General features: G+C 45.3%; 1 protein-coding gene across 1 annotated transcript in view; it reads right to left on the reverse strand.

Moving 5' to 3' along the window:
* LOC124552450 (UDP-glucosyltransferase 2-like) overlaps positions 1–24,938 on the reverse strand; it is a 66,521-nt gene extending 41,583 nt beyond the window's left edge. The window contains exon 1 of the mRNA XM_047126728.1: positions 24,873–24,938. Coding sequence (XP_046982684.1) covers positions 24,873–24,890 — 18 coding nt within the window. The 5' untranslated portion in view covers positions 24,891–24,938. The remainder of the gene's footprint in view (positions 1–24,872) is intronic.
* Between the last annotated feature and the right edge of the window lie 2,502 nt (positions 24,939–27,440).

Here is a 27,440-nt window from a genome sequence, read left to right on the forward strand (position 1 = left end):
CGAACACGTGCCTCGGACTATCCATAGATATCCGACCGCATCTGAGAAAAACGACGGTCAAAATTTTCGAGGTAATTTGTGCACTTTTTAGCGAGTGTACAGAACAAACGAAGCGGTAGCATAGTGGCTAGCTGTGCATAACAGTTTTGTGCCCCGCGTTCGAAACACGATTTCTATTTCTATTTTTATTTGTATACTGATGTCCGTAGAAGATAAATACGCGAATGCTTTCCGATGTATATTGAAATAATGTTTTTCCTCTACTAATTGTACATCCGGTGAATGACTTTAAAAGAAAGAACAACATAAAGAAATGTAAACATTATTTGAAAGTGTTTTCGGTGAAATTCCTGTAGTGTATCTTCATTCATAACAACTGTAAGCGCCAGTTTACGGAGAGAGAGAGATCCATTATGCGTGGTTTGCCTCGAAATTATTGCCAACGCCTGCAAGTTTTCAGCAACGTTGACGTCGTTTCTTTCTCGAGTGACAGTCAAGCGAAGGAACGTCGCTCTGGCAAAACTGCCTTCGTGCGATGCTCCTAATGTCGGAAATTCTGTTTAGAGTGTTTCTACGATCGGTATCATCCAAGGAAATGCACCAAATATCCCTGAATAATAAATGTAAGAATTTATAATGAAGAATTTAAGAATTAAGAACGAAATATAAGAATGAGAATTTAGAAAGGTTGTAACCCCTTGAAATAACATACACCTGTATATTGTACAATAAATGCAAGAAACTTATTGAGAAACCCAGTTATAATTTTACAGGTAACGTAACGACCTCGTATCCCATAACTTGACAATAAAAGTTCGTGTATTAACCTACAAACGTGGCTAGATAAGTGAAAAAATAAAACATGTAAAAACAATAGTTGGGTTTTGAACTCAGGACGCAAAGGTGAGAAGCTGTGACGCTGGCCGCTCTGCCACCAGCTGAGCTGTGCTTGCCGCCCGCTAAAAGGCATCTGAATTACGTTAAAAACTTTGATGGTCGTTTTCTCGAAAACGATCGAGTATCTATGAATGAGCCGCAAATTTTGACACCTCTTCCATTGAGCGAAGTTTCTGGGGAATCAGGTTATGGTACGTGAGTGTTCTCCTCATAAGGAGCGCCTTCCCCTGTCAATTACCAGCTAAGTCACTAAAATGGGTGTTTCATATTCACATACTCTCTGCATATTTCATTATTTTCAGTTGTCGAACTCTCTTATTACTGCGAGTTAGCCTGACAGTTTACTTTTATATACTATTCAGTTTTGTTTATGAATTGTTTCGTAGCTGTACATACAGCGCTGCCCTCTAGCTGATGCACGTTTGTTTTTTACATTATGTAGTAACATCACGATACTCACAGTATTCTTAATAACTCGGTACTTGATTGGGACTTGTTACACGTTTAACAATATTTTATGGTACCTTCTTTTGCACTTTTTATTTTTATTATACATATTGGAATAACATTTTGTGAGCATTATTTCCTCTATTTTATGATATGAAAGAAGACTGCTAGTACAATTGAAACCGTTTGTATCATCACACGTAAAATTCGCGCAATCTAGGCAAGTAAGTTGTATGGAAGTAACGGCGCAACGTATCAAACTTTTTTTTGTAGAATTATTTTGCAGCAAAGCGTACCCTGCAATAATAGTACAAGCTTTTCAGACTTTCTTACCACCCTGTGTGTACATAAGCTAAAACTCCGTCCGAATAGGACCTTGAGGGCCAAACGATACCGACCGACCGCCGTGTCATCCTCACAGTCACTGGATGCGGATATGGAGGGCATGTGTCAAAAAAAACCCACACACACACACACACACACACACACACACACACACACACACACACACACACACCTGACATACGGCCAGGAGAGCTGTGTACTGACACATGCCCTCATATCCGCATCCAGTGACGTGAGGATGACACGGCGGTCGGTCGGTACGGTTTGGCCCCTCGATGTCCTATTCGGACGGAGTTAAGTTTATATATACACAGGGTGATAAAGTTTGTAAAGCTTCTACTAGTACTGCAGGGTACATTCTGCTGAGAAATAATTGTTAAGAAAAGAATTTTGATATGTTTCGTCGTTTGAGTTAACTAGCATTGGAGTCAGCCACCTAGACTCTTGCACACACAAATTCTTTTACTTGAAGAAAGTCCTAGGGACCGAAGATGTACCCTTTGCGCCTCTAGTTGTTCTGTTATAAAATTTTATCTTACAATACATTTTAATCCAATGGTTTTCAAATTTCATTACGATTTTTAATATGCAAAATGTTCTGTGCTACATTGCACTGTTAGAGATAGGCTTACAATGTCTGTTAGTCACGCGCTATTTTATTTGCGAACTAGGAGACCTAACTTACTCAGCATTATTATTCACACCCAGTTTTTGTCAAGTCGTTTTATGTAAACCGCTCGGCACGCCGATTTGCGGATCGCATGCGCTGTACACACGTAGAACCAACCCTCTATAGAGCAGCCTACTACGATAGTCAGTCAGCAAGTTTTATCCTCGAAGTTCACGCTTGAGCCGAGGCAGCTTCTGTGAGGGGGGCGCTTGCCATCGATTCTGGCACTCATCTGTCATCTCAGCTTGGTTTTGTGTACTCTGTGGGGCTGTGTGGTGGTGAGCGGCATGTGGGGACTGACGTGCCTGACTACTCGACGTCCTGGTGATTGCGGCGAGTTGGAACAGTCGGCCACTGGGCCGACGTTTTCCTGCAGCGGCGAGATTAGCGGGCGAGGAGCGCCTCTCGCGTGCCACCCGGCTACGAAGCGTACCAGTTAATCGTGGTGTGTTAAACGCGCCGACATGTACTGTACAACTTGATAGCATTTACGATCAGGAAGCCAGTATTATCTGGTGCCTACCTGAGGCTATTGGTCTCCTAGCCATTTATTTGAAATTACGTATGAAGCCTGTTCAGTAAGTACTGAACTTAGTGTTAATTCTGCCCGGTGTGAGCTGGCCACGAATACCTTTCAGTGACCCCTTCTGGGGCTCTGTGTGCCGATCTGGAAATTTCTGTAAGCACCAAGGTAGTATTCGCAATTTCATCTGGTACTTGAAATAGTTGTTTATCACTGAGTAATTTATGCGACTGATTGTAATTTGTGTTTGTTGTGCACCTTATAGCCCTTCTCGGGGCGAGTTATTGGATTTAACCTGTAACTAAAGTTGAAAGTGCGCAGCTTAAAGGTAAGTGTGTGTGTGTGTGTGTGTGTGTGTGTGTAACCGATTTCTCGGTGTTACAGTCTCATTCTTGGGAAGATAATTGTATAATTGTCGAAACCTAGGTTAAGGGCTCTAATACATCTGTGTTACACAACTAGTTGGGTGATTGTTCCATTCTTTCCAAGACTAATGCTACACAGTGTTTACCCTCATGTTAAAGATTTTTTACCCAGGTGATATTCTTCCAGCATTTGACAATTACACCACTTAATAACTTGCAACACGCTTGACACACTATTTCATGCCGTTACGAAACATTTTCTCGCTGACAACTCACAGAAAAGACGGAAGGAAAAAGTTTCTGGCTTGCAAAGTATTCGCTCATCACGCAGACATTAGCACCAGGCATGCCATTTTATTACTCTAGTAAAAATTCTATTGACGACACTTTTGCAGACAGTACCTACATATACCGGTACCTGCAAAATTGTATTATTTCACGACACACAGAGATACGACGCCATAAGCATTGAGAAGCATGGTAACCTAACTTTTTCTTAAAACGGAGGTCGAAGTTCCCGCATTACACTCATCCAGTGCTTGAAAGTGAGAGCTCTTAGCGACTTGGAACAAACTTTAGACATAATTTCAAACCTTTTCTATACTTTTCTCTCGCTCACATGTTTAACGTCAAATATTGGGTTGCTGAATAACTTTGTTGCGCTTATTAAACTTATGGAAAAACGCTACGGATCCACACAAGAGACATTAGTCGTCAATAATATATTCTCCGTCCCTATTTACAAGTAATTTTTAGATTGTGGCCGGCCGGAGTGGCCGTGCGGTTCTGGGCGCTACAGTCTGGAGCCGAGCCACCGCAACGGTCGCAGCTTCGAATCCTGCCTCGGGCATGGATGTGTGTGATGTCCTTAGGTTAGTTAGGTTTAGTTAGTTCTAAGTTCTAGGCGACTGATGACCTCAGAAGTTAAGTCGCATAGTGCTCAGAGCCATTTGAACCATTTAGATTGTGCAACTCATTTTTTTTCTACATCTACGTGATTAGTCTGCAATTCACAATAAAGTGCCTGGCAGAGGGTTCAATGAAACCACCTTTAAGCTGTCTCTCTACCATTCCACTCTCGAACGGCGCGCAGAAAAAACGAGCACTTAAATTTTTCTGTGCAAGCCCTGATTTCTCGTATCGTGACCCTTCCTATGTAGGTGTGGTGCCAACAGAATGTTTTCGCAATCGGAGGAGAAAACTGGTGATTGAAATTTCATGAGACGATCCCGTCGCAACGAAAAACGCCTTTGTTTTAATGATTGCCACTCCAATTCACGTATCATGCCTGTGATACGATCTCCCCTATTTCGCGATGGTACAAAACGAGCCGCCCTTCTTTGAACTTTTTTGAGACGAAGAACACGTCGAGCCACGTTCGAAGCTCATTTTCATCCGGAAAAGAAGTTCCTTGAAGATTGTTCGAAAGAGAGGAAAAGCTGAAAATCTGATGGCGCAAGATAAGGTGGGTGCGGAACTACTTCCCAATCCAGCTGCTGTGTAGCGTTTCTTGTCAGTGTAGCAGAATGCGGGCGGGCGTTACCGTGTAGTAGCGTCACTTCACACAGTCTTCCTGCTCGTTGTTCTTGGACTGCGACTGCAAGAGTGTCGGCTGTTGACAATAAATGTGATCAGTGATGCTCTCACTTCTGGAAAGGCATTCGTATGACACCACACTGACGCTGTTCCATCAGAAGCATATCGTTATCTTTTATGGGCGCACGCAGGTCTTTGTACAGGGGGAGTTACTGCTTTGTTTGGGTTCAACCAGTCCTCTCTTTTCCTTACGTTAGCATAAAAACACCACTTCTCGTCACCAGTAACGATACAGGGTATGAATGGTGGCTGTTGCTCAAGAGCCAACTGATGACGAGCAGGCAGAGATGCATATGTGGCCACCAGCAGATTTTTGTGATTTTGGCTTAGAGTATGAAGTACCCATACATTCTGTTTTCGAGCCTTCCCCCCCCCCCCCCCTTTCAAACGTCGCACAATGGTGCGATGATCGCAGTTAATCACATTTGCCTGTTCTCGAGTACACTGACGGGAATCATTGTGGATTAATGCGTTTAAACGACCTTCATCAAACCTCGAAGTTCTTCCTGAACGTAGAGACTCACTAATCTCAAAACGACCGACCTCGATACGAGGAGATTCTTTTTGCCGTGCTGTGTCCAGTGACGTTACCGCCATACACGCCGTAAATGTTTCTGGCTGCCCCCGCTGCTGTCACCCTTCTATTTATTCAAATGGCTCTGAGCACTATGGGACTTAGCATCTGAAGCCATCAGTCCCCTGGACTTAGAACTACTTAAACCTTACTAACCTAAGGATATCACACACAGCCATGCCCGAGGCAGGATTCGAACCTGCGACAGTAGCAGCAGCGCGGTTCCGGACTGAAGCGCCTAGAACCGCTCGGCCACAGCGGCTGGGCTTCTGTTGAACTCAAACAGAATAATATGTCGGAAGTGTTCAGATTTCTTCACCTGGCACTCGATTCTATAGCGTCCGCAGCTCCACGTACTGCCTCCAAATGAGAGAACGACAATACATAAACTCAGATGGCAACAATGAACTACAAATAACCCTGACAATTAATGAATAAACCCAGAGCAATATACAAACGCTACGAGCTTATCAACATGATATTTACCAGGTTAACTCATTTATAAAAGTAATCATACATCCTGAGGTGCTGTATAGATGGGATTTAGATTCTATAAAGAATCGTATGTTTACTGGTAGGATCTAATAGAAAGTGACATCGACATTGGACAAGTAATACAAGGATTACGGAGAAGTGATTGCAATAACTATTACCTAAAAACTAAAAATATGAGCGATTAGGAAATTAAAATTTAGTTTTTTTTCATGAAACTCTCTACAAAATGGCGAACAAGGAGAAAAACTTCTGCTAGTTCAAAAACGGTTTTTCTTTAAAAAGTAAAACACTATAGCTCCGATCGAGAAATGATAAACGAGAAAGTGGTAGGGCTTGGAAAGTTCTGCCAATCGTATTTATAATTATCGGTTGCGGTCTTAGGTTTTGAAATACTTCGAAAAAACCGCTAAAAGTCCCGTTGTCTATAACTCTTTAACATTCACGTTTCCGTACTTGCTATTTAGTTTTAGTCCGACTTGTTTGAAAAAAAATTTTCGAGACTCCCATTTTAGGGAAAAGGGCAGTCTCGAAATTATATACTCAGCGGATGGCCAGATAGTAACGATATTAGACTTAGTTTCTTCGTAAAGACTTGTGCTACCATGCTATTGAATACATGATTTTATTGGTTGTACGACTCACTAAATATCAAAAAACCTGCTCTTCTGTTGGGCGTGTTTTTTAACTATCTTAGTTTTTAATTTTTTAAAAATAAGTTGCTGACTTTTTCGACGTTCCGTTTGCCCTCACTCCGCCACCCGCTTGCACGTTGCAAGTTGTCACCCAGTCACCAGCATACTGCTAAAAATCACTGAAACAAATCCAACTGTTTCTTCCTGAAAACATAAATATTGAATGTTAACTTCCAACAAGGGCATCGTTGTATAATGTTGACTGCGTTCACTAGATTTTTTTAAGGAAATAAGTTTATCGGCTTTAGAAGGTCGTAGGAAAAATTTTAAAATGTGGAAAATTGTAAGCAACTTATTTCTTTAAAAATTGTTTTTATAAAGTAAAAGCTGAGGTAGGTAGTTAAAAAAAACACTCCCTAACAATAGTGCAGCTATATGAAGTCCTTTTTTATCCTTACAATTAATGTAATCGTAAAAATTATTTAATAACATGGTAGAGAAAGAAATAACCCTGAAAATGTTACTGTAGGGCCATCCGCTGAGAACAGCTAGCCAGTTATTAACAGCGCCTTTTTTAATAAATCGATGTATCTCAAAAAATACTTTTTATTTTTCAAACTACTGCTGTTTTTTTACATACTGTGGGCTGTACCTACAATAAATTAGAAGTATGGGAACGTAGATGTTCACGAGTTATAGTACACCCGATTTTTAACGACTGCCGGCCGGGGTGGCCGAGCAGTTCTAGGCGCTACAGTCTGGAACCGCGCGACCGCTACGGTCGCAGGTTCGAATCCTGCCTCGGGCATGGATGTGTGTGATGTCCTTAGGTTAGTTAGGTTTAAGTAGTTCTAAGTTCTATGGGACTGATGACCTCAGAAGTTAAGTCCCATAGTGCTCAGAGCCATTGAACCATTTTTAACGATTTTTTTTGATACACCTAGAAACGTAAGAAAGCAATCGATACTTCTAAATAAAAGGATTGGTTGATCTTCTAAGCCATATAGCTTTCTCATTTAACATTTTCCGAACGAAGCTATAGTTCTTTATTTAAGAACAACCGTTTTTTAATACTTGGCGAAATTTTTAGACCGCATGCGCCAGCTTGGATCGAGTTTCATGAAGAAGAAACTTTAATTTACTATAAGCTCAAATTTTTGCAAATTGAATAGTAGGCTGTCACAGAGCGCCTGGACTATGCCGAAGGAGGTAATTCGAACACGTATTCACTGTATAATTTAGTAATTCCGCGTTCTGTACGCTGTCTTCAGTTTTGACAGCAGACAGAGCGGGAAACTTGCGGCTGCAACAGCAACTCTGAGCAGAGAGGAAATGCGGCCATCCCACCCGCCCATGCCACACAGGCTAGGCCAGCGGTCGTCAAACTTGTCTCCTCAAAAGCCAATGCTTACATTGTGGATCGCCACCTCGGCCGCATCCGTACTGATCTTATTATTAACTGGTATAAATTATATAACTGCGTAGGCTTCCGCGGCCAGAGTCAGTTGACATAAAAGTTTTCTGGGTTTGATACCGCGTCGTAACGTAAGAACTACTGATGCTGGAGAAAAACCAACGTTTCGGCCACGATTACAACGGCGTTCTTCTGGGTCTAATGGTGCTTTCTAGTTATGCAGTGTCCTTTATATTTTGTTGTTAGTGTACACGGCGCATGCCATTACGTCATAATTTTAAGAAGGTGGTTAGTTACATTGGTCACTTAAGGAAGAAGGAGAGGGAAGTTTATTTTAATAGGCTGTTGCGGTGAAGGGAGAACGTGACCTCTGTTGTCTGTTGGCTCTTGTGTTGTGTACCATGACTGGTGGTCTACGTCGAATGAGAAGTTGGCTGCTGTTCACCAACTGCTGGACGTCGGCAGTTACTCGCCGGTAGTGCTCGTGCCTCGTGTTGACAGTGCGGTCTGTTGGGCTCTGATTTCTGGCAGCCAAGGAGGGGCAAGCCTGAGTCCATCCTCCCTGTTCGTATTATTAGTGTGTTTAAGTATTTGGATGGCCCCTCTGATTTTGCGTTTCGTCATAATTGGCTGCTTGGCCAACACACAGGCTTCGCTGAATTTTATTTCTTTTCCGGAGTCTTGGTGATGTTCTGCCACTGCGGATTTGTTGTGTTGCCCTAGACGAATACAACGCTCGTGTTCCCGAATGCGCATAGCTATTGGCCTACCAGTTTCGCCGATGTATGCCTCTCCACATAGAAGAGAAATTGAGCAAGTCAGTGACGCGTTGGTCCATCTCTGGCCCTCTTGCAAGCAGTTACTCGGTTTTGCATTGATTGATAGAGGTCTTAGATCTCCTCCTGAGGGATACCGTACCAGATTCTGTTCAGTTGGCGCGTCAGATCGTCAAACACCGGAGCTGGTGGGAGGGCCCTGCCCGTAAGGCTCCAAACGTTTGCTATTGCGGAGAGACCCGGCGACCTTGCAGGCCGATGTGGGGTTTGGCAAACACGAGGAGAAGCGGTAGAGAAACTCTCGCCTTGTGCGGCCGGGCATTATCTTGCTGAAATTTAACCTCAGGTTGGCTTCCCACATCAAACTGGGGCGAAGAATATCGTCGACGTACCGCTGTGGTGCCAAGCATGACAACCAGAGGAGTCCTGCTACCAAAGGGAGCGGCACCCAACACCGCCACTCGTGGTCCTCCGGCCGTTTGGCGGGCGACAGTCCGGCTGGAACCCCGCCGCCGTCTGGGGAGGGCGCCTCCGTCTTGGCCCCGAAATCTCATTGACTGGAGTGAAACTGACTTCGTTGTTGAGTCCCGCTCCGAACTGAGCCCCGATGACCAGAGAAGATGTGTCTGGAGGCGCTCCAGACGGCGGTGGCGTACTAGCGTCACTGACACCACCACAATAATTAGATAAATGATTAAATGCCAGTTTTCTTCTACTCATTGCGTTATATTAGAACAGCCTCAGTTGTATGTCATATTCCTTGCTAGAAATATGCACCGCGTTCGAACATAACTCTCTCTGTAACAGGCTTTCAGGAATACCAATTACTTCTTTGTCAAAATACGTACTATATGATTGATGGAAAATCTGATATAAAGATGTGAAACAAATACTAACAAAGAGATAGAGGGGCTGACCAGTACTTAGCTCAGTACAGCCGATAGATACACAAAACAAAACAGAAAATTTACTTATCCTAGCTTTCGGAAGTTTGTTCCTTCGTCAGGGAGGGGAGAGAGGGGAAAAAGGGGAAGAAGGGAAAGTGGATTCAGTTAACACAGGTTATGAAGCAACAGCGGAAAGGTAAATGGGGAGGGTAGCAAAGGTGGAGGCATGGGTGTCAGAGGCAAGCCAAAGATATTCTACTGTAAGTACTGTGCCAGCTAAAGCCATTCACTCATCTTTTCATCCTACATAGTTGTGTTTATACTATATACCTCTTTACTTCTGTATGCATCCTCTTTGGTTTGAAGCTGGCACAGTACTTAAAGAAGAATATCTTTGGCTTGCCTCTGACACCCATGCCTCCACCTTTGCTACCCTCCCCATTTACCTTTCCCAGTGTTGCTTCATAACCTGGGTTAACTGAATCCACTTTCCCTTCTTCCCCCTTTTTCGCCTCTCTCCTCCCTGATGAAGGAACAAAGATCCGAAAGTTAGGATACGTAAATTTTCTGTTCTGTTTTGTGGAGCTGAGCTGAGGTAAGCACTGGCCAGCCCCTCTCTCTTTGTTAAAATACGTACTATTGCACGTGATCGGTACGAGTTGCCCGTACTGGAGCATAGATAAGACATTGCCCCCCCACCCCACCCCCCCCTTACATCCGCTTACCCCACTGTGGCTGCCATATTGTTCCTCTGTCCTTGAGGTGGGCAGCCGACTTTACTTCGTCCACGGCGCAGTTTTCCAAATTCAGTTAAAACTGAGCACATCTTGAAAGATCACTGTCCCTGTAAATCTCTTTGCTAGTGAACAGGGGACACACACACTCTCGAGAAGCTCCTAACTTCGACATCTTGGATCCGGTAGTCAGTTGCACATGGTATTTTAATTACCGCAGTTAGGCGGCCAGTGGGCGAGCTGGGCGCCGCAGGAGGCGCTGCTGCGTTACGCCTTGCGTAAGCCTGGCCTCCAGATCTGCCAGTCACTCATCTCCTCGCCTGTTCCAAAGTCCCTTACTTTGTTTTGTGTCCGTATCTTATTCTTCCCTTTTCCCTTCACTCGCCAAAACGACCTCGAAGTGTGGTGTGTTGGGCGGTGGGCAACTGGTTTCCGTGTGACAGCGGTCGTGTGGAGCCACTGGTCTCGCAGCACTGACGCACACTCGGGACACGTCAACTTTCATACACAGGGGCCGTTCAGTACACAAGCACTATTTTCTTCAGTCGTTAGTATACAGGCTGATTCAGAAGTAGAACTTCCTGGTTGTAATTCATGCATCAAAATAAAACAGCCTCTGTGTGCTATACACGAACCACACTTAAGTGCAACGAATCCGAGACTGGTTTCGCTCGCTCGCCCGCCGGCCACGTCGGAGTGTCGGGGAATGAAGCTGCCGAGGACGCAGTCAGACTACCTAGGCCTTTTAGCTGTTCTTCACTTCAGATGATTTCGTTTTGCCGCGTGTAGGAACACTACGTGTTGCTGGTCTTCTCTAACGGGACAAACTGTAAGAAATTAAACGCTTCCCGACGGCTCGGAACACTCCCTCCCTCCTCGCGACGAGATACTTTCAACTCGGCTGCGTACTCGGCACCGTCTTTTCAGCCGCTGTCATTTAAGTGGAGAACCCGCACAACTCTGTGCTCACTTCAACCCACCTTTGACAGAGCCATTTCCTGACCCGATGCCGATTTTATAACTGTTCACACTTTAAAGTGTATTTGCCATCCGAATGACCAGATATTTTAGCACGTACAGCTAGAGCTGTAGATCGCGTTAAAAGTAAAACATCTCATCGTGGTAACATGGGGAAGGAAACTTTATTTCCAACCGTTTGAACATCTGCCTCAGAGGGGACACGATCATCTTCAGCCATCCCTCTCCGCCAGTCGATTAGATTCCGAGTATTATCGACTACAAATTCATTCGGCAATTGACCATTTTAAAGCTATGACGCGAGCGCTTATCACCTCGGTTGTTTGGCGCCGTAAAGCAACAGAAAAACCAAAGTAAACCGCTAAATTGTTTCTTTATTTCAGAGCTATGCAGCAGAGTATGGATCACAAGTGGAACGTAAACCACACAAAATTAATTCTTCTCAGAAAGCAACGACGCGAAAGGACCCGAAATTCAACTCTGCCACGCGCTGTACGTTCATTCCAGCACAGGTTCAGAACTGTGCCTGAGCAGACTTCTTACCGCTCTCGCAATGTTGCAGGCTCCGTCCATCTCATCCCTCATTCCCAATCCTAACCCCATACACGACCTCCTCGAGCCGGCCCTAAGGTAGGAGTCCACAGGTTGAGAACCGGAGATGTGGCGGACCCAGCAACTGGCCACTTATCGGGATAGGGAACACCGAGGTACGCTCTCGCCTCCCGACTGAAATGTGCAGGGGCACCGTCGACAACCCTGTACTGGTCCACGGTAATGCCTACCACAGACGACGTTACGCGTCGTAACTCGGAAATAAGTTTCAGGCAAAACACAGTTAACATTTTACTCTTACTCTGATGCGTACATTACACCCACGAAGATCGTACAGTTACTTTTGAATCGGCCTGTCTGAGTAGTGCTTAAACGAAAAGTTACAAAAAGTCGTAACAAATAAATTGGTTGAAATCTGCATCTGGCTCTTGCGATAACGTACTGAGACATCTGGCGGTGAGAATGTAATGTCCGGTGTGATAGTACGCGTATTCAGGAGAAAAGCAGGCAGCTGCGTGTTCCTTTCGTTTAAGGGTCAGCGCAAACTGAGACGCGTGTGAAGGGACGTGACATTACACCGCGACGCGCACGTCCTACAACATGCCGTGCACCTCCTGAGACGTGTAGACATTGGGTGCCCACGGCGGTTGCCAACAGAATCGAGGCGCGCCCTCTGTAATCTTTGTCAAACGATTTTACAGAAACTATTCCCTAATTCATTTATTTAAATTTACCAGACGTAGTTGAATTTTTACTTGCACATGGGATTCAAACTCGAGAAAATGGATTCCATGTAGAACGTTCACTACCGATCGCATGCGGGCGAAGACGAAAAATTTCTAACATCCCTCATATCTCATAAACCTGTCGAGACATCGAAGCGAGATTTTGGCAAATGATAGTACACAAAGAGGAGAATATTTTGGCAAACGATTCACACACAGCTTTATCAACGGCGGTATAGCAGAACCTATAGTTTTTGTTCTTTCAATCCACTATTGACACTTTTAAGTCATCAACAGCTAGTGAAAGAATTTCCCAGTATGAAAATAAGCATGAAATTTCCGCTCTTGTGTTATTGAGAAACTGTACAGGGAGGTTTTCTGTAAGCTATTATTGATCTCAGGTCGCAATTTGCTTATTTAATAGGACGCACTGATTCACGATTCTGCCGCAATAGGTGATCTTGTTTCGGCAAAGAAAGCAAAATTTAATGTGGCTTTGTGGCGCACAATGCCGTCACGAACCTCTGTTTACTAACTACAGTCAACTGTTCACTTACCAAAGTTTATACTGTCTTATTGTTTGCGCGGTGTACACATCATAGTCGCCAATGATGCTGTGTCGAACGTTGGTGCAAGATTTGTTTATAGCATTTCGCATGGCTCGCGGCTACTGTATTCCAGTATCCGTAATGTGGCTTGACACACCATCGACCATATACAACACCGACTGCGCATGGTCTATGTGACACACAAACGTTCAACGATTTTACTGCCGACAGCAACATCGTTGGTGGCTGTGATATATGCGTAACAGGATCGTACTATCTTTGATAGGTCAACACAGTTGACTTTAGATAATAAACATATCCCCGTGCGAGTTCTATGAGCCATCATGATATGTACAAGAAAGAGAATTATATGACTGACAATTCACGTTTCCTGCCTGCTTGTTTTTAACTGTGTCTAATCACATGTTAATTTCAAGGTATGTAATACTACAGGGCAGTATAGATGATTTACTTTACCCGTGTGTTGAAATATGTAGTTATGTGAAGTAATGATTTCTCTCTCCTTAGTTTACAGAATTCGATAAAGGGATAATGTAGTCCCGAAATAAGTTCTGTTACTTAATTATATCAATAGTACACAATGTAGAAAGGCTCTATTCAGTGCGTTGTAATAATTTTGGGAACAGAGAAAGGTCAGATTCCACCCATGTGCTTTGACCCAGAACGTCATATTTCGAGTAAAACCGATCGTTTACCTGCTTACTAAGACAACCCCAGATAAAATATAGTAATAGGCCGATTACAGTTTTCAACATGGCGGCTGTAAGACCATTATGGTCAAAAACAAACGTAAGGTTTTCAATTGGCTAAGAAAATAAATTAACGGGACACCATCGGAAATGAGATGTTTTGGTCGGGGACAAACTAAAAAAGGTTAATAAGCCGAAGATGTATCAAAACAACCAAAAAACTGGAAAATAACACACGAATTGATCTAGAATAAATGAAACGAAACTGTACAGAAAAATAAAAAACTACGATCGGGTAGTTTGTTTGACTTATATAGCTTAAACGAAAAAAGAAATATCACACACACACACACACACACACCATCACCAAAACGAGATAATGTAAAAATGACACACACGATTTTCTCTAGAATAAACCGAGCCAAAAATTACAAAAATCGGACATTTGCAATCGAATTCTTCTCTTGACCTGTATAGCTCAAACGAAGACAGGGATACCTCACACATTCCCAGAAAACGACTTAATAGAAAAGCAACACACACAAAAATTCATCCAGACGAACCAAAAGAAAATACATAAAAAATAATTTGGAATCGCAATAGAAACGAAAATTGAGGTCAAAAACCGAAAACAAAAAACTAATAACCAAAAACTCACTCCCATTCAACCAAATCGTTACTACAAATTACATAAAAAATAAATCTCCACCACAAAAGTGAGACGCCAATAACAAAAATAAGACTCCTTAAAGATCAGTCGAAACCATATACGCAGCTCCAGGACGACGTCACTTTCGAAAAAAACACCCAAATTTTGTGAGAAAAAATAGAACTGTAATCGCCAATAGATTCTAGATAGAAAATTTAGGCTATGCTCCCAGGTTCTACCCAAGCAATACCCACATGTAGTACGTCACGGGATAAACAACATAGTTTACAAATATGATAGATTACACAAACAACTAAGACAACCGCACATAACATTTAATAACAGGCCACTTACATCTTTCGCAGCGTAAACTGATGACATCATATAGGACGACATGGGTCAAAGCAGATGGATGGACCGTGCCCTTAATCCTGATTTTGCGTATGTATGTTTATTCTCTAGCACATAAATAGCGATGTTCTGAATTGTTTGAACGACATACTTTCTATTGCTTCAGTTACTACAGAAACTTTATCAGCATTATTAGTCATGAATTTTGCTTTGACCATTAAATAAACTTCTTCATTGCTAGATACTTAATTCTGATACTAAACGCCTACTTTTTGTATCACTGGGGACCTTACCGGTTGAGCAAAGTATACAATAAAATACGCACATTTCTGCACTCGTTTTCTTCTGTTTTTCTTCATCAGACTTCCGTCTGGTCCACCGTCAATACCTCTCCTGCTCTAATCTCTTCATGTCACACTTGCAATCTGCGTCCTTAGTTATATGCCGGATGTATTCCAATCTCTGTATTCCTCTACAGTTTTTACCCTCTACAGCGCCCTCTAGTACCAAGGAAGTTATTCCCTGATCTCTTAACTGATGTTCTCTCATCCTGTCCCTTCTTCTTGTCACAGTTTTCCATATATCCCTTTCCTCGCCGATTCTGCTGAGAACCACCTCATTCCTTATCAGTCCACCTAATTTTTAGCATTCTTCTGTATCGCCACATCTCCAGTGCTTCTGTTCTGGTTTCCTCACTACCATACAATGCTGTGCTCCAAACGTACATCCTCGGAAATTTCTTCTTCAAAATAAGATCAATGTTTGATGCCAATAGACTTCTCTTGGCCAGGAATGTCCTACGGTCTGATTTTTATGTTCTTGTTTCGTCTCTTATGTGCAGTTTTGATTCCTTCTACTTCGTGGTCCTAATTTCGATGTTAAGTTTCTCGGTATTCTCATTTCTGCTATTCCTCGTTACTTTCGTCTTTCTCAATCCATATTCTGTACTGGTTAGACTGTTCATACCGTTCAACGGGTCTGCAATTCTTCCTCACGTTTACTGAGGATAGCAATGTAGCCAACGAATATCTTGGTATCCTTTCACCGACTCTCTAATCTTTTTTTACTTCAGTCATTGCTGCTTCGATGTATAGACTGAAGGGTAGGGGCGGAAGACTGCATCTTTCACATTTCGTTCTTGGCCTAGTCTTATTGTTCCCTCTTGCTTCTTTTATATTCTGTGTATTATTCCTCCCCCCCCCCCCCCCCCTTTGCTTTTACTTTACTCCTATTTTTCTGGACCTTTCGAACATCTTGCAAGATTTTACGTTGTCGAACGCTTTTTCTAGGTTGACAAATCCTACGAGCGTGTCTTGATTTTTCTTAAGTCTCGCTTCCATTACCACGCTTAAGGTCAGAACTGCCTCTTTGGTGCCTTAACCTTTCCTAAAGCCAAACTGACCATCTAGCCTATTCTACATGTTCCTTTTCTATTCTTCTGTATATTATTCTTATCGACAGCTTGGATACACGACTATTTTGTTTTTATATCTTTATTTTACACGCCTCATTTCGTAGGATGAAATAAAGGTGCATATCTTCACCGTCATTGAACGAGTCGGTAAATGAAATTATCAGAAAAGTTACTGGAATCCTCTGCAGACGACAAACTGTTGAGTATATATTACCATTGTCGACAACATAACTGAGATATTGACTTGTTTCCAGGAAATCTTCGACGAAATGGAAGGAATGAACCTTAAGGAAATTCTTCAGCTCGGACTTGAAAGTGAGGGGCTACTGCTAATGTTTTTGAAATCCTTGTGGATGCAGCAGAATATGCGGGCGTTACTGTACAAGAGTTGAGGAGGTGCGATGCAAAAGCAGCCGGTCAGCTGATTGTGGGAAGGTCAATTAAGCGAGGTGGATTTCCGCTCAGACGAATATGGGGCAATATCCACAGCAGCAGAAAAGCATTTAATGGGAGAACTTTTCGTTGTGAATAGTAAGGCAGGGAAGAGAGTGAGCTGCTGGGAAGAGCCCGGTAACAGCGATGTCCTCGTCATGATCGACTGCAAACCAAAAACAAGAAGAATAGTTAGTGTATGTGCCAACATCGTAAGCAGAAGATGGAGTAATAGAGCGAGGTCAGTATATGAGGATACTGGGCAAGTAATTCAGGAAATAACGGGAGATGAAAATGCAGGGCACTGTGGATGGTCAGCACAGTTTCGCAATGAGTCGTCATTATAGACTTAGGTAGAGGCAGGTTGTGTGGTTTACGTGTCGCGAGCAGATAAGGCGACACAGCCTGCGGTGCGTTCTTGTTTGTTCTGCGTTTAGTGTTGGCGTTCTAAACGCCACACAGGGTTACCAGGTGTCTGTCAGTCGTGTAGTGTAGTGTAGTGTGCGGTCGCAGAGGATCTCTCAGCAAGGCTGGTATTTACGTGCCTACGTTGTGTCTTGTATGGAGTATACAGAAACCGCAGACCATCTTCTATGTAATGTGAATTACTGCTTCATGTTGAATTGAAACTGCTGGACGAATTTGGATGAAATTTGGAATGGCCATAGCTTATGCCCTGAATTAACGCATAATAACCGTGAATAAACAGATAGTACATACCTATCTATCAAAGGGGTGGGGTGAAAAATTAAGTATAGTCCACGACGCGCAAATACTAGTACTTCATTCGTTCAGTATTTGAGAACGAGAGCACTTGGTGAGTTTCAACAGACTTCACACTTAATTTCAATCCTTTACGAGACCTTGTCTCGCTGACAACTCTCACAAAATAATCATAGGAAAAAAGTTTGCCGGGCGAAGTGGCCGAGCGGTTCCAGGCGCTACAGTCTGGAACCGCGCGACCGCTACGGTCGCAGGTTCGAATCCTGCCTCGGGCATGGATGTGTGTGATGTCCATAGGTTAAGTAGTTTTAAATACTAGGGGACTGATGACCAGAGCAGTTAAGTCCCATAGTGCTCAGAGCCATTTGAACCATTTCAACCAAAAAGTTTATCACTTAGTAATTTTTCGCATGAAGCATGACGTTTTAACTTACTACTTTCTTACTAATTAGTGTATTCGTGACACATTTTGCAGGCAGTGTTCACATACATCACTGTACCACACATAGTTCAGGAGATATGACGTCAGAAACATCGGGCTGCGTGGAAGTTAAACTGCAGGGCGAAATTCGCTGCAGATATACATTTATATTCTAGATTACATATAAATGGGTAATCGATTATGTAATTACAAAAATGATTCAAATGGCTCTGAGCACTATGGGACTTAACATCGGAGGTCATCAGTCCCCTAGAACTTAGAACTGCTTAAACCTAACTAACCTAAGGACATCACACACATCCATGCCCAAGGCAGGATTCGAACCTGCGGCCGTAGCGGTCGCGCGGTTCCAGACTGTAGCGCCTAGAACCGCTCGGCCACTCCGGCCGGCATGTAATTACATGTGAATGTGATAATTGTGCAGTATTCTGTCACTCAGTCATTGTACATGTGGATACCGCTGGTGCTATTCTAACCACACACGCACACTCCAGCCGAGCGATCCAAGGCGCTGCAGTCATGGACTTTGTGGCTGGTCCCGGCCGAGGTTCGAGTCCTCCCTCGTGTGTGTGTGTGTGTGTGTGTGTGTGTGTGTGTGTGTGTGTGTGTGTTTGTCCGTTTGTCCTTAGGATAATTTAGGTTATGTAGTGTGTATGCTTAGGAACTGACGACCTTAGCAGTTAAGTCCCATAAGATTTCACACACATTTGAACATTTTTTGAACGCACACTCCGAGCTGTGCGACACGTTGCGTTGTCCTGCTGGTAGATGACATCGTGCCGAGGAAAAATTAACTGCGTGTAGGGCTGGACGTGGTCCATAAGGATAGATGCATGCTTGTCGGTTCACTGTGCCTTCGAGAATGACAAGATCATCCAGCGAACGGCACGAAAACATTCCCCAGGCCGTAACGCTCCCTCGTCCGGCCAGGACGTTTACGACCTGCCGGCAGGGAGTTGGCTTTCAGACGTTCCAAGCCGACGGAGCATAAAGCGCCATTCATGTGCAAACGCCTCGTGTCGGTACCCAGTGCACGCCCAGCCGCAGCACCGCGGCGCTAACTCCAGCTCTCGTCACCGATGAACGGCAGTCGGCACGGGTGCCTGCTGCGGCGGCGCACAGCCAGCAGCGTTCGCCGAACTGTCCTCGAGGAGCCGCTGCCGCCAGCCCCTCGGTTCACCTGGGCGGTCAGTTGTTAAACAGCTGTACGTCTGTTGGCCCGCGCACATCTCCACAGCCCTGTCTGTCACCTGTGGACCGCGGTGCTCCACAGTCGCCTCGTGCGCCGGTTTCGGGTAGCGCCATTTTGCCATGCGCTGTATACTTGAACCACGACGGCACGTGGACAGGCTACGTAGTGAGCCGCTCCGGAAATGCTTCCACTTTCCGCACGAAAGCAAGTGATCGTGCCCTTTTGGGCGCCAGACAAACTGCTCCGTCTGCGCATTACGACAACGACTGCATTTTTTTTTTCCTGCGTCCCCCCCCCCCCTCCCCGCCCTCCCTCCACTGCTAATGCTGCCACATGACGTCTGCGAGTGGTTGTTCAAAGTTGATGTCAAACATGGGGGGGAGGAGGGCCGCATACATTGTGACTGGGCCGTTTTTTAATAAATAAATTCCAGCCCACACGAACGTATGGGTGTTTGTTTCGCAAAATTAACGAAAAAAGATTTCGTGACCTAATTGTAGTCTGAAAACCAAATTAAAACGAAAAAAACCAGGGCTGAAATACCATCAGCAACTTGTCTAATAGAGATCTGGCAATCGTTCGAAATCACTTGTTTCCCTTCTGCCACGGTTTCGTCGTCAAAAGGTGTGCTGGGACGACAAGGGCTCCCTCCATCTTCAGCGACTTTACGGCCTCCTCCGAAACGCGTATACCTCTCGTAAACCCTCGTTTAGTCATACGAGTGTCACCAAAAGCAATATTTACCGTTTCTAATACTTTGCTGCCCTTCATTCCTGTCTGATACCAATATGTAATGCTAATAATCTCGCCCACATTTACACAAAATTATCACCGATACTACCAACACACATGTAACCATTCTGGCAGCTCGAAACAGACTAAACATCCGATAACGCTAACTCTGTACACACACACACTTTCCAGACATACTCACCTACGCAAGAACTAAAAATCACGCGAATCAATCTAATACAACATGCGAAATAACAAAATTCGGTTTACTTTTTGAACACACACTTGCATTTCAATGTCTAAATTTCAGGGCTAACTTTTGGCCAATAAAATAGCATGGAAGCTAAGAGTCTCAAAAATGGCAGTGGATTAAAGAACTTGCAGAATTTCATATATTTTATGGTCATTAATGTAATTGTTTTTCATTATTATTACATTAAAAATGTTTATATACGGGTATATTAGATTGGTGCAAAACTTCGTGTCGTTTTCCTTTTGCGTGTTGGTATGCCGATTGTTATGCGTTTTCTTATCCACTCTCATTTTTATTTGTAGTTCATTCTTGCTGCTTGAGTTTAAATATTGTCATGTCATTTGTAGCTACTGAGTGGAGCTGTCAACGCTACAAAATGAACTGCCAAGTGGAGAAATCGGAACATTTCCTACATATTCGTCTGTTTTGAGTTCAGTAGAGGGGTGACAGCAGCGGAGGCAGCGAGAAACATTTGCACGGTATGAGCGGATAACGGAAGTGTAGAGACCAAGCCAAGAAAATAGGTTTCTCGTTTTGAGGAGGATGGTTTGGACGTAATTGACTTCCAACGTTCAGGAGGCCTACGGCGTTCGAAGAAGATCTTTTAAACGTTTTAATCGACAATGTCTCAAGTCAATGAACTCGAGAACTGGCAAATATGAAGAACTGCGCGCTCTTTCCACCATCGTCCGACATTTGCATGCAGTGGGGAAAGTTCAAAAACAGGGTTTTATGGATACCGCATGCTCTTAGTCACGAAAATCAGCGTGTGGCCGTATGTGCATATCTGCTTACTCATCAATTGGCTCGTGAACAATACCGACCATTACCATCCCGTAGCGTTAGTGGTGACGAGAAATGGTGTATTTATGCTAACAGAAGAAAGGGAAAGGAAAGAAATGGTTGAGCCCAAACAAAGCAGCAACACCCCGCACGAAGATCTGCGCACATGCACAAAAGATCATGTTATACATCGGGTGGAAAGGTGACGGTATGGTGTACTACGAACTGCTTCCGCGGGTTGTGATCATCACTGCTGAGGTGTATTGTCAACAACTGAGACGTTCTGCAGGCGCAGTCCGAGAACAGCGACCAGGAAGACTGCGTGAGGTGAGGTGATGCAACTCCACGGTAACGCCCGCTCGCATTCTGCTAGACTGACGAAAAACGCTACACAGGATTACACCTTTTCCGCTCTGTGCCGAACAGCCTTCAAGGAACTTTATTTCCAAACCAAAATGCGCTCCGAACGTGGCTCGAAGAGTTAGTCGCCTCAAAACCACGTGATTTCTACAGTCGCGGAACCGAACATTTACCCCAGCTTTAGCAGACTGCTATGAATAGTGAACTATATATCACTGATGACTGAAGCCTCTATTATGTGTATCTGTTGTGTTTACTGAACTTGGAAGAACGCTTCGAACTTACGCACCAACCCAGTATTTGATCGTTATCAAAATTGTGCTCTCTGTAGCACATTCAAAATCATGTTGGAGGCTATTTTTGTGAGAAAGGGCGGGTGAAGGGTTTTGGGTGGGGAGCTAGGAGTGGGGGGAGGTGAAGACAGCTACAGAAACACAATACAGTTTTCCGTGACCACCTCCAGAAACGAGAGCTCAGTCCGCCTGATGCGTTCTCTGAGCTGTTCCAGTCTTCATGGCAGTGGAAGTACATAAAAGCGGTCCTTAATATACCCCCAGAGGAAAAAGTGCCCAGGTCAGGTGACCGGTGGGCGGAGGGAGGGGGAGGACAGGGAGAACCTCTGGAGGCGCGTCACGTGCCCCACTGCGCCCTGTCCCCTGTCCAGCGATGCTGGAGTTCATCATTTGGGCGTCTCGATGCTCCAGTGAGGGGGTGTGCCGTCTTGTCGGAAGATGAAATTCTCGGAATCAAGTCAGTTGTGGAAAAAACTCAGACTTCAAAATTTCGAAATACGAGGTAACAGTTGCAGTGATAAGAAAAACGGCCCTTACAGCTTCGACTGTGAAATTGCACAGAAAACATTAACTTCCGGCGAATTTCGTTCACTCGTAACAATTCGTCAGGATTTTCAATCCGTGCACCACAATTTCGTGAGGATTTTCAGTTCATGCGCTAGAAAATGGAGTGGCATGTGGAGAATTCATGAGTAGAATGAGATTTTCACTCTGCAGCGGAGTGTGCGCTGATATGAAACTGCCTGGCAGATTAAAACTGTTAGGAGACGAGGTACAGGCAGAAGTAAAGCTGTGAGGACGGGGCGTTACTCGTGCTTGGGTAGCTCCGATGGTAGAGCACTTGCCCGCGAAAGGCAAAGGCCCCAGCACACACTTTTAATCTGCCAGGAAGTTTCAAGTCATGAGTACTTTGTGTCCCAAACTCTGACATACTGGCTATCAACCTTTCCAGATAAATTGAAGGTTGCTTCGTCGCTGAACATCAGATTGTAGGCGGAATGTTCATCCTCGAGTGCCTTCTGAATTTCGCTGCGACGTTACGGTTGGAAATGTAACCGCCTCCGCAAAACCTCCCGTACGCTTTGCTGCGGTGTTCAAAGTTTGTGGCATGCACTGGCCGTTGATTAATTTGGACTGCGTACGAAATTTTCTCTCGCATTCTCCCCGATTGAACCTGGCACACTTTGTCGACCGGTATTTTCAGTTTACAGACGCACCCAGTGTTCCAAAATTGTCGACACGAACGCACGATGCTCTGTTTACATTGCTGTTCTTTTCCGTAACCCCTTCTGAATGCACGCTGCGCTGTTGTAACAGATACACATGCCGCATGTAAAAAAATTAAAAAAATAAAAAAAAATTATTACTTGTCACCATTTCGTCAACTAGTGGACTCGACGCAATCTCAGCGAGTTCCCAGTTCTGTTTAACACGTATCAAATATAGTGGCCCTGTATCACAGGCGCAGGCAATGGTTTGAAAATGAAAGTACTCGTTCGCAACTAGTTAGCGCTAAAGGTAATGTGCAACTGTGCCAGAAAACTAAATAAATAATAAAATTACAATTAAATCAGTACAATTAGCTGCTGAAGGGTGTTGATATACATCAACTGGGACAATTGAAAATGTGTGCCCCGACCGGGACTCGAACCCGGGATCTCCTACTTACATGGCAGACGCTTTATCCAATTTTTTTTTTCAATATTGTGCGTTGCGTTTGATCTGAGCGGACGTTGCAAGACATGCGTTGAAGTTGATCGTTCATTCCTTTACTCGGTTTTTTATTACAGACAGCCCTGTGGCCGAACACGGAGTATTTTGTTCGCTTTTGTTGTTTGATCTGCTCGGGGCGGACGTCGTAAGACACCCGTTTAAGTTAGTTGTTGATCGATTAACTCAGAGGGCAGCTAACCGTCTGACCGAACACACTGAGCTACCGTGCCGGCTCCATCTGAGCCACCGAGGGCACTGAGGATAGTGCGACTGCAGGGATTTATTAGTCCACACACTACATTCGTAGTGCCCCTGCCATTATACCCATTACACGCGGCAGACAATCCACCGAGTACCGTGAGAGTTCAGGAAAATCGTATGCATCCGCCCTGAAGGTCATGAGCCGGTTAGCCTTAAACGATATGAAGATGGCATCTGTTCTTTCGGACATGTCCGAAAGAACAGTTGCCATCTTCATACCTTCAAAAAAATAATACAGGAAATGTATTCGCAATTGTCAATACGAACATGACGAGAGAGATATACAATAAAAAGAATATATCCATACAGGCAAGGATAAGCCACTACAAGGCAACGGTGAGGAATGCAGTATTATATGCTGCTGAGACGATAACACTAGGAAGAAATGAAGTAGAACAACTAGAGAAAGAAGAGAGAAATCAGACTCAAAAGGGCAAGGTTTGCTGGACATGTAGTTAGGATGTGTATGGACAGAATGACGAAGAGAGTGTGGGAAACAGGGAGGAAAAGGGGAAAGAGAGGACCCAAGTGGGTTGTTGAACTTCTGAAGGACTGGTTGGAATTGGGGATCAAGGTCGAAGGAAAGGAAAATTGAAGGAACAAATATACACCGACCAATATGCCGGAGATCAATGACAGTGAAGAAGACAGGAAAAGAATAGTGTCACCAGAAGAGCCGACAGGAGAAACGGAAACTGAAGATCTCGGTAGAAGAGCGGGAGAGAAGAAGAGAGAGAATGAAGAGGTTCTGGGAGTAGAGGAGAATACAGTCCACGAAGGGGCTACCTGTGGTCCTACAGAGGCCGTAACGGAAGAAGAAGAAGAAGAAGAACCGTCAGCTGTAGAATGGAATGACCATAAAAAATTCGTGCCCGACCGGGACTCGAACCCGACTTTCCCGCTTTGGGCGAGGAGTCGCATTAACTGCTCTGGCTCTCCCTGCAGGACTCCCGGGCAGACCCAAACCTCCACACGTCGTGGGTTCTGTGTCACGACCGGTATTCGTACACACATTACGTGATTCCCGTACAGGGGAGGAAAGTCGCTGCCTGACACATACGATATCACAGTTGCTGTTTTGCAGGTTGCATGCGTGCATCTCCGAAGGACATTACATCGTTCTTCTTAACAACACAGGCACCGTAATATCGTAAATAAATGAGTTGCTGGTTTCCTATGCCAGCGAGTGTTGGAATTGTAAAAGTATTGGGTTTGGCATAGTCAGCAGGTGCGGTCACCCTGCGAAAGAATGTACCACTGCCTGAATGGGACGTTTGCTGTGGGCGGGGCTCACGCAAGTGAATAAAAAGTATCGCGTTTTAAAACGTAGCTGCCGACTTACAGAATTCTCCGCCGTGTTGAGAGTGGGTAGTAAACGCCACAGCAACGCACCCTCGGCCACTCACCTCGAAGCGGGCCTTCATGCTGGACTGCGCACAGCGAGTGTTCCCGACCTGCCACACCTTCCACGACTGAGCGACCGCCGAAGCTCACTCGTAGGTTTTGGCGCTAATCTATCTTTGCACTTGACGTCATAGGCGGAAGGCGCGCAGTGGGGGGACCGTGGCCTTGGAACCGGCCGCTGCTGATCCACGGTCAGGATTGCACCTCGGGGCCCTCAGCGTTGCGTCACCCAGACCGCACACTGCCGACTCAACGGGCAACGAGTCGAGCGAGAGGAACGGCGCTAGGTGATTAATCACCGAAGCGGGCGTGGGACTGCGGCTGGTCAAAAACTTGTGGCAGTAAGAAATACCAGCAACCGTACTTCCGTTTATAAAATACTTTAATTGCACGACCAGTTTCGACACTGGATTATTGTCATCTTCAGGCCCGTATGCAAACTGAATGCTGATATGCAACCGTCGGTGCTTCAGGACAGGCACCGTGGTGCTCTCCACTCATCTGGCAATGTTTGCTAACAAAAGTATGCGATGGATTGCAGAGCACCGTCAACGTCGCGATGTTAATGCCCTTTATTACTTGATGACGAGTTTCGAGTCTAAACTCATTATCAAATAATCGTGCAAGCTATGCAACACCACACATTGCGACACACACACATGGCTCTTCATCCACAGTATTGAAGTATCTTCCTGCCGATATCCAGTGCCGTTGTATCCCACTGGGAGACGTAAGTGTGGGCTTCGGCCGCCGTGCGACGCCAGCCTCGCGCTGGGCACCGCTTCAGTCGGCGACGCGCCGACACGTGCGGGAAGACGGCGCCAGCCAGCAAGTCCGTGTGAGGTATAAAGCGGGTTGCTGGTGTCACACTGGCACCACAGTTCTACCCAGCGCCACTGTGAGAAGGTCGTCACAGCTCTCTCACCCGCGACACCCAACGTCGAAATCGCGCGATTTTCTTACGGCAAAAACATTTCACGCACACCGCCGCTCGAAATCGACACGAAAAGGCCTCAGACGGTGGGATAAAGAGCGCCGACAAAAGCACTCCGACACTGGTTCCCACACATTTCGCAGGTCGAAAACGACAGTTTGTAGTGCGATGAGCGACGGAACACATTCTCCACGTGCTTCGACCCTGCTGACACCTCCGGCCGTTCCGACCCTTCTCTGAGAATACTGCGGGGTTGCAGCGCCATTGAACGTGGTCGCACCCTTTTGCAGGCAGCGCAACCGCAATTTTCACTCTCGTGCACAGGTCGGAACCTCTAGGGACCGTTCAAAAGCATTCGACGAAATTTCGACGTGACCCCAAGTATCAAAGGGTACTTACGATGTTTCAACGCTCGTGTTTCCTGACCTATGGCATGATCACACACTGCCTATCTAAACCATCCCCCCTGTGGGACCGGGGGTTAGAATAGGCCCGAGGTATTCCTGCCTGTCGTAAGAGGCGACTAAAAGGAGTCCCTCCCCCTCAAGGGGGTAGTTAGCGCCTGCGTCCGGAGACGGACGGTTCCACGACCTCTATTTGCGGTCATTTTGCTTTTTCACTTCTCGTTTCTTCCTTCCTTTGGTTGGTTCCTTTCTTTGTTCTCCATCTCACTGTCTTCCTTACTCTTTCCCCTGCCTTCTTCTCCTTGCCTTGCCTTCTTCTCCTTGCCTTGCCTTCTTCTCCTTGCCTTGCCTTCTTCTCCTTGCCTTGCCTTCTTCTCCTTGCCTTGCCTTGCCTTCTTCTCTTTGCCTTCTCTGGTCTCCGCCTCGGCGTTTGAGACAGTCTGTCCTCTCTCTCTCTTCTTTTTCCTCTTCTTGCTTCCTCCCTGTGCGCGCCTGAAGGCCGACCCACGCGTTCGCACGCGTAGCTGGTGGCGGGGTAACGCGTAATTCCCCGCCCTGGGTAGACAAGTAAGGCACGCACGTACCCCCTGGTAAAGGCCAGGCCCAGGGAGGGGTGATTGCCTGAGCTTGATACCTTCTGACCATGCCGATTGGTCCCTCCGTCTGTTTCTCGGGAGGTGTGACCTGAGGTGTAAACATACACCTAAGGCGGGAGTGCCCTCTAAGAGGGTCCCCACAAGGAAGGAGCGCGCCATCGGAGACGCTGGCAATAATGGGGGATTCCTCCGCAATGGATTTCTCTTCTTCTCTCTCGACTTCTGCTCACAAACGGAAACTTGACCAGCCACCAGTGACAAAAGTACTACCGCCCGCCCCACAGTTCCTCGTCGTTTCTCGATCTGAGGACGGAAAGAATTTTTCCTCTGTCAACCCTTTCGTTATCCAGAAGGGCGTAGATGCCATAGCCGGAACTGTTAAGTCTTGTACCAGGTTGCGTAATGGTACCTTGTTACTAGAAACTGAGAGCGCCTTTCTCCTGTACACGTTCCCTGTCCGGGTGGAGGCTCACTGAACTTTGAATTCGTCTCGTGGTGTGGTCTATACTAGATCACTCGACGGATTGACTGAAGAGGAGATTCAGTCTTTCCTCGCTGATCAGGGCGTGACGGCTGTCCATAGGGTCATGAAAAAGGTTAACAATGACCTTGTACCGACCCGGACACTTTTCTTGA

The sequence above is a fragment of the Schistocerca americana genome, chromosome 10 (genome assembly GCF_021461395.2).
Source record: "Schistocerca americana isolate TAMUIC-IGC-003095 chromosome 10, iqSchAmer2.1, whole genome shotgun sequence".
Taxonomy (NCBI): Eukaryota; Metazoa; Arthropoda; class Insecta; order Orthoptera; family Acrididae; genus Schistocerca; species Schistocerca americana.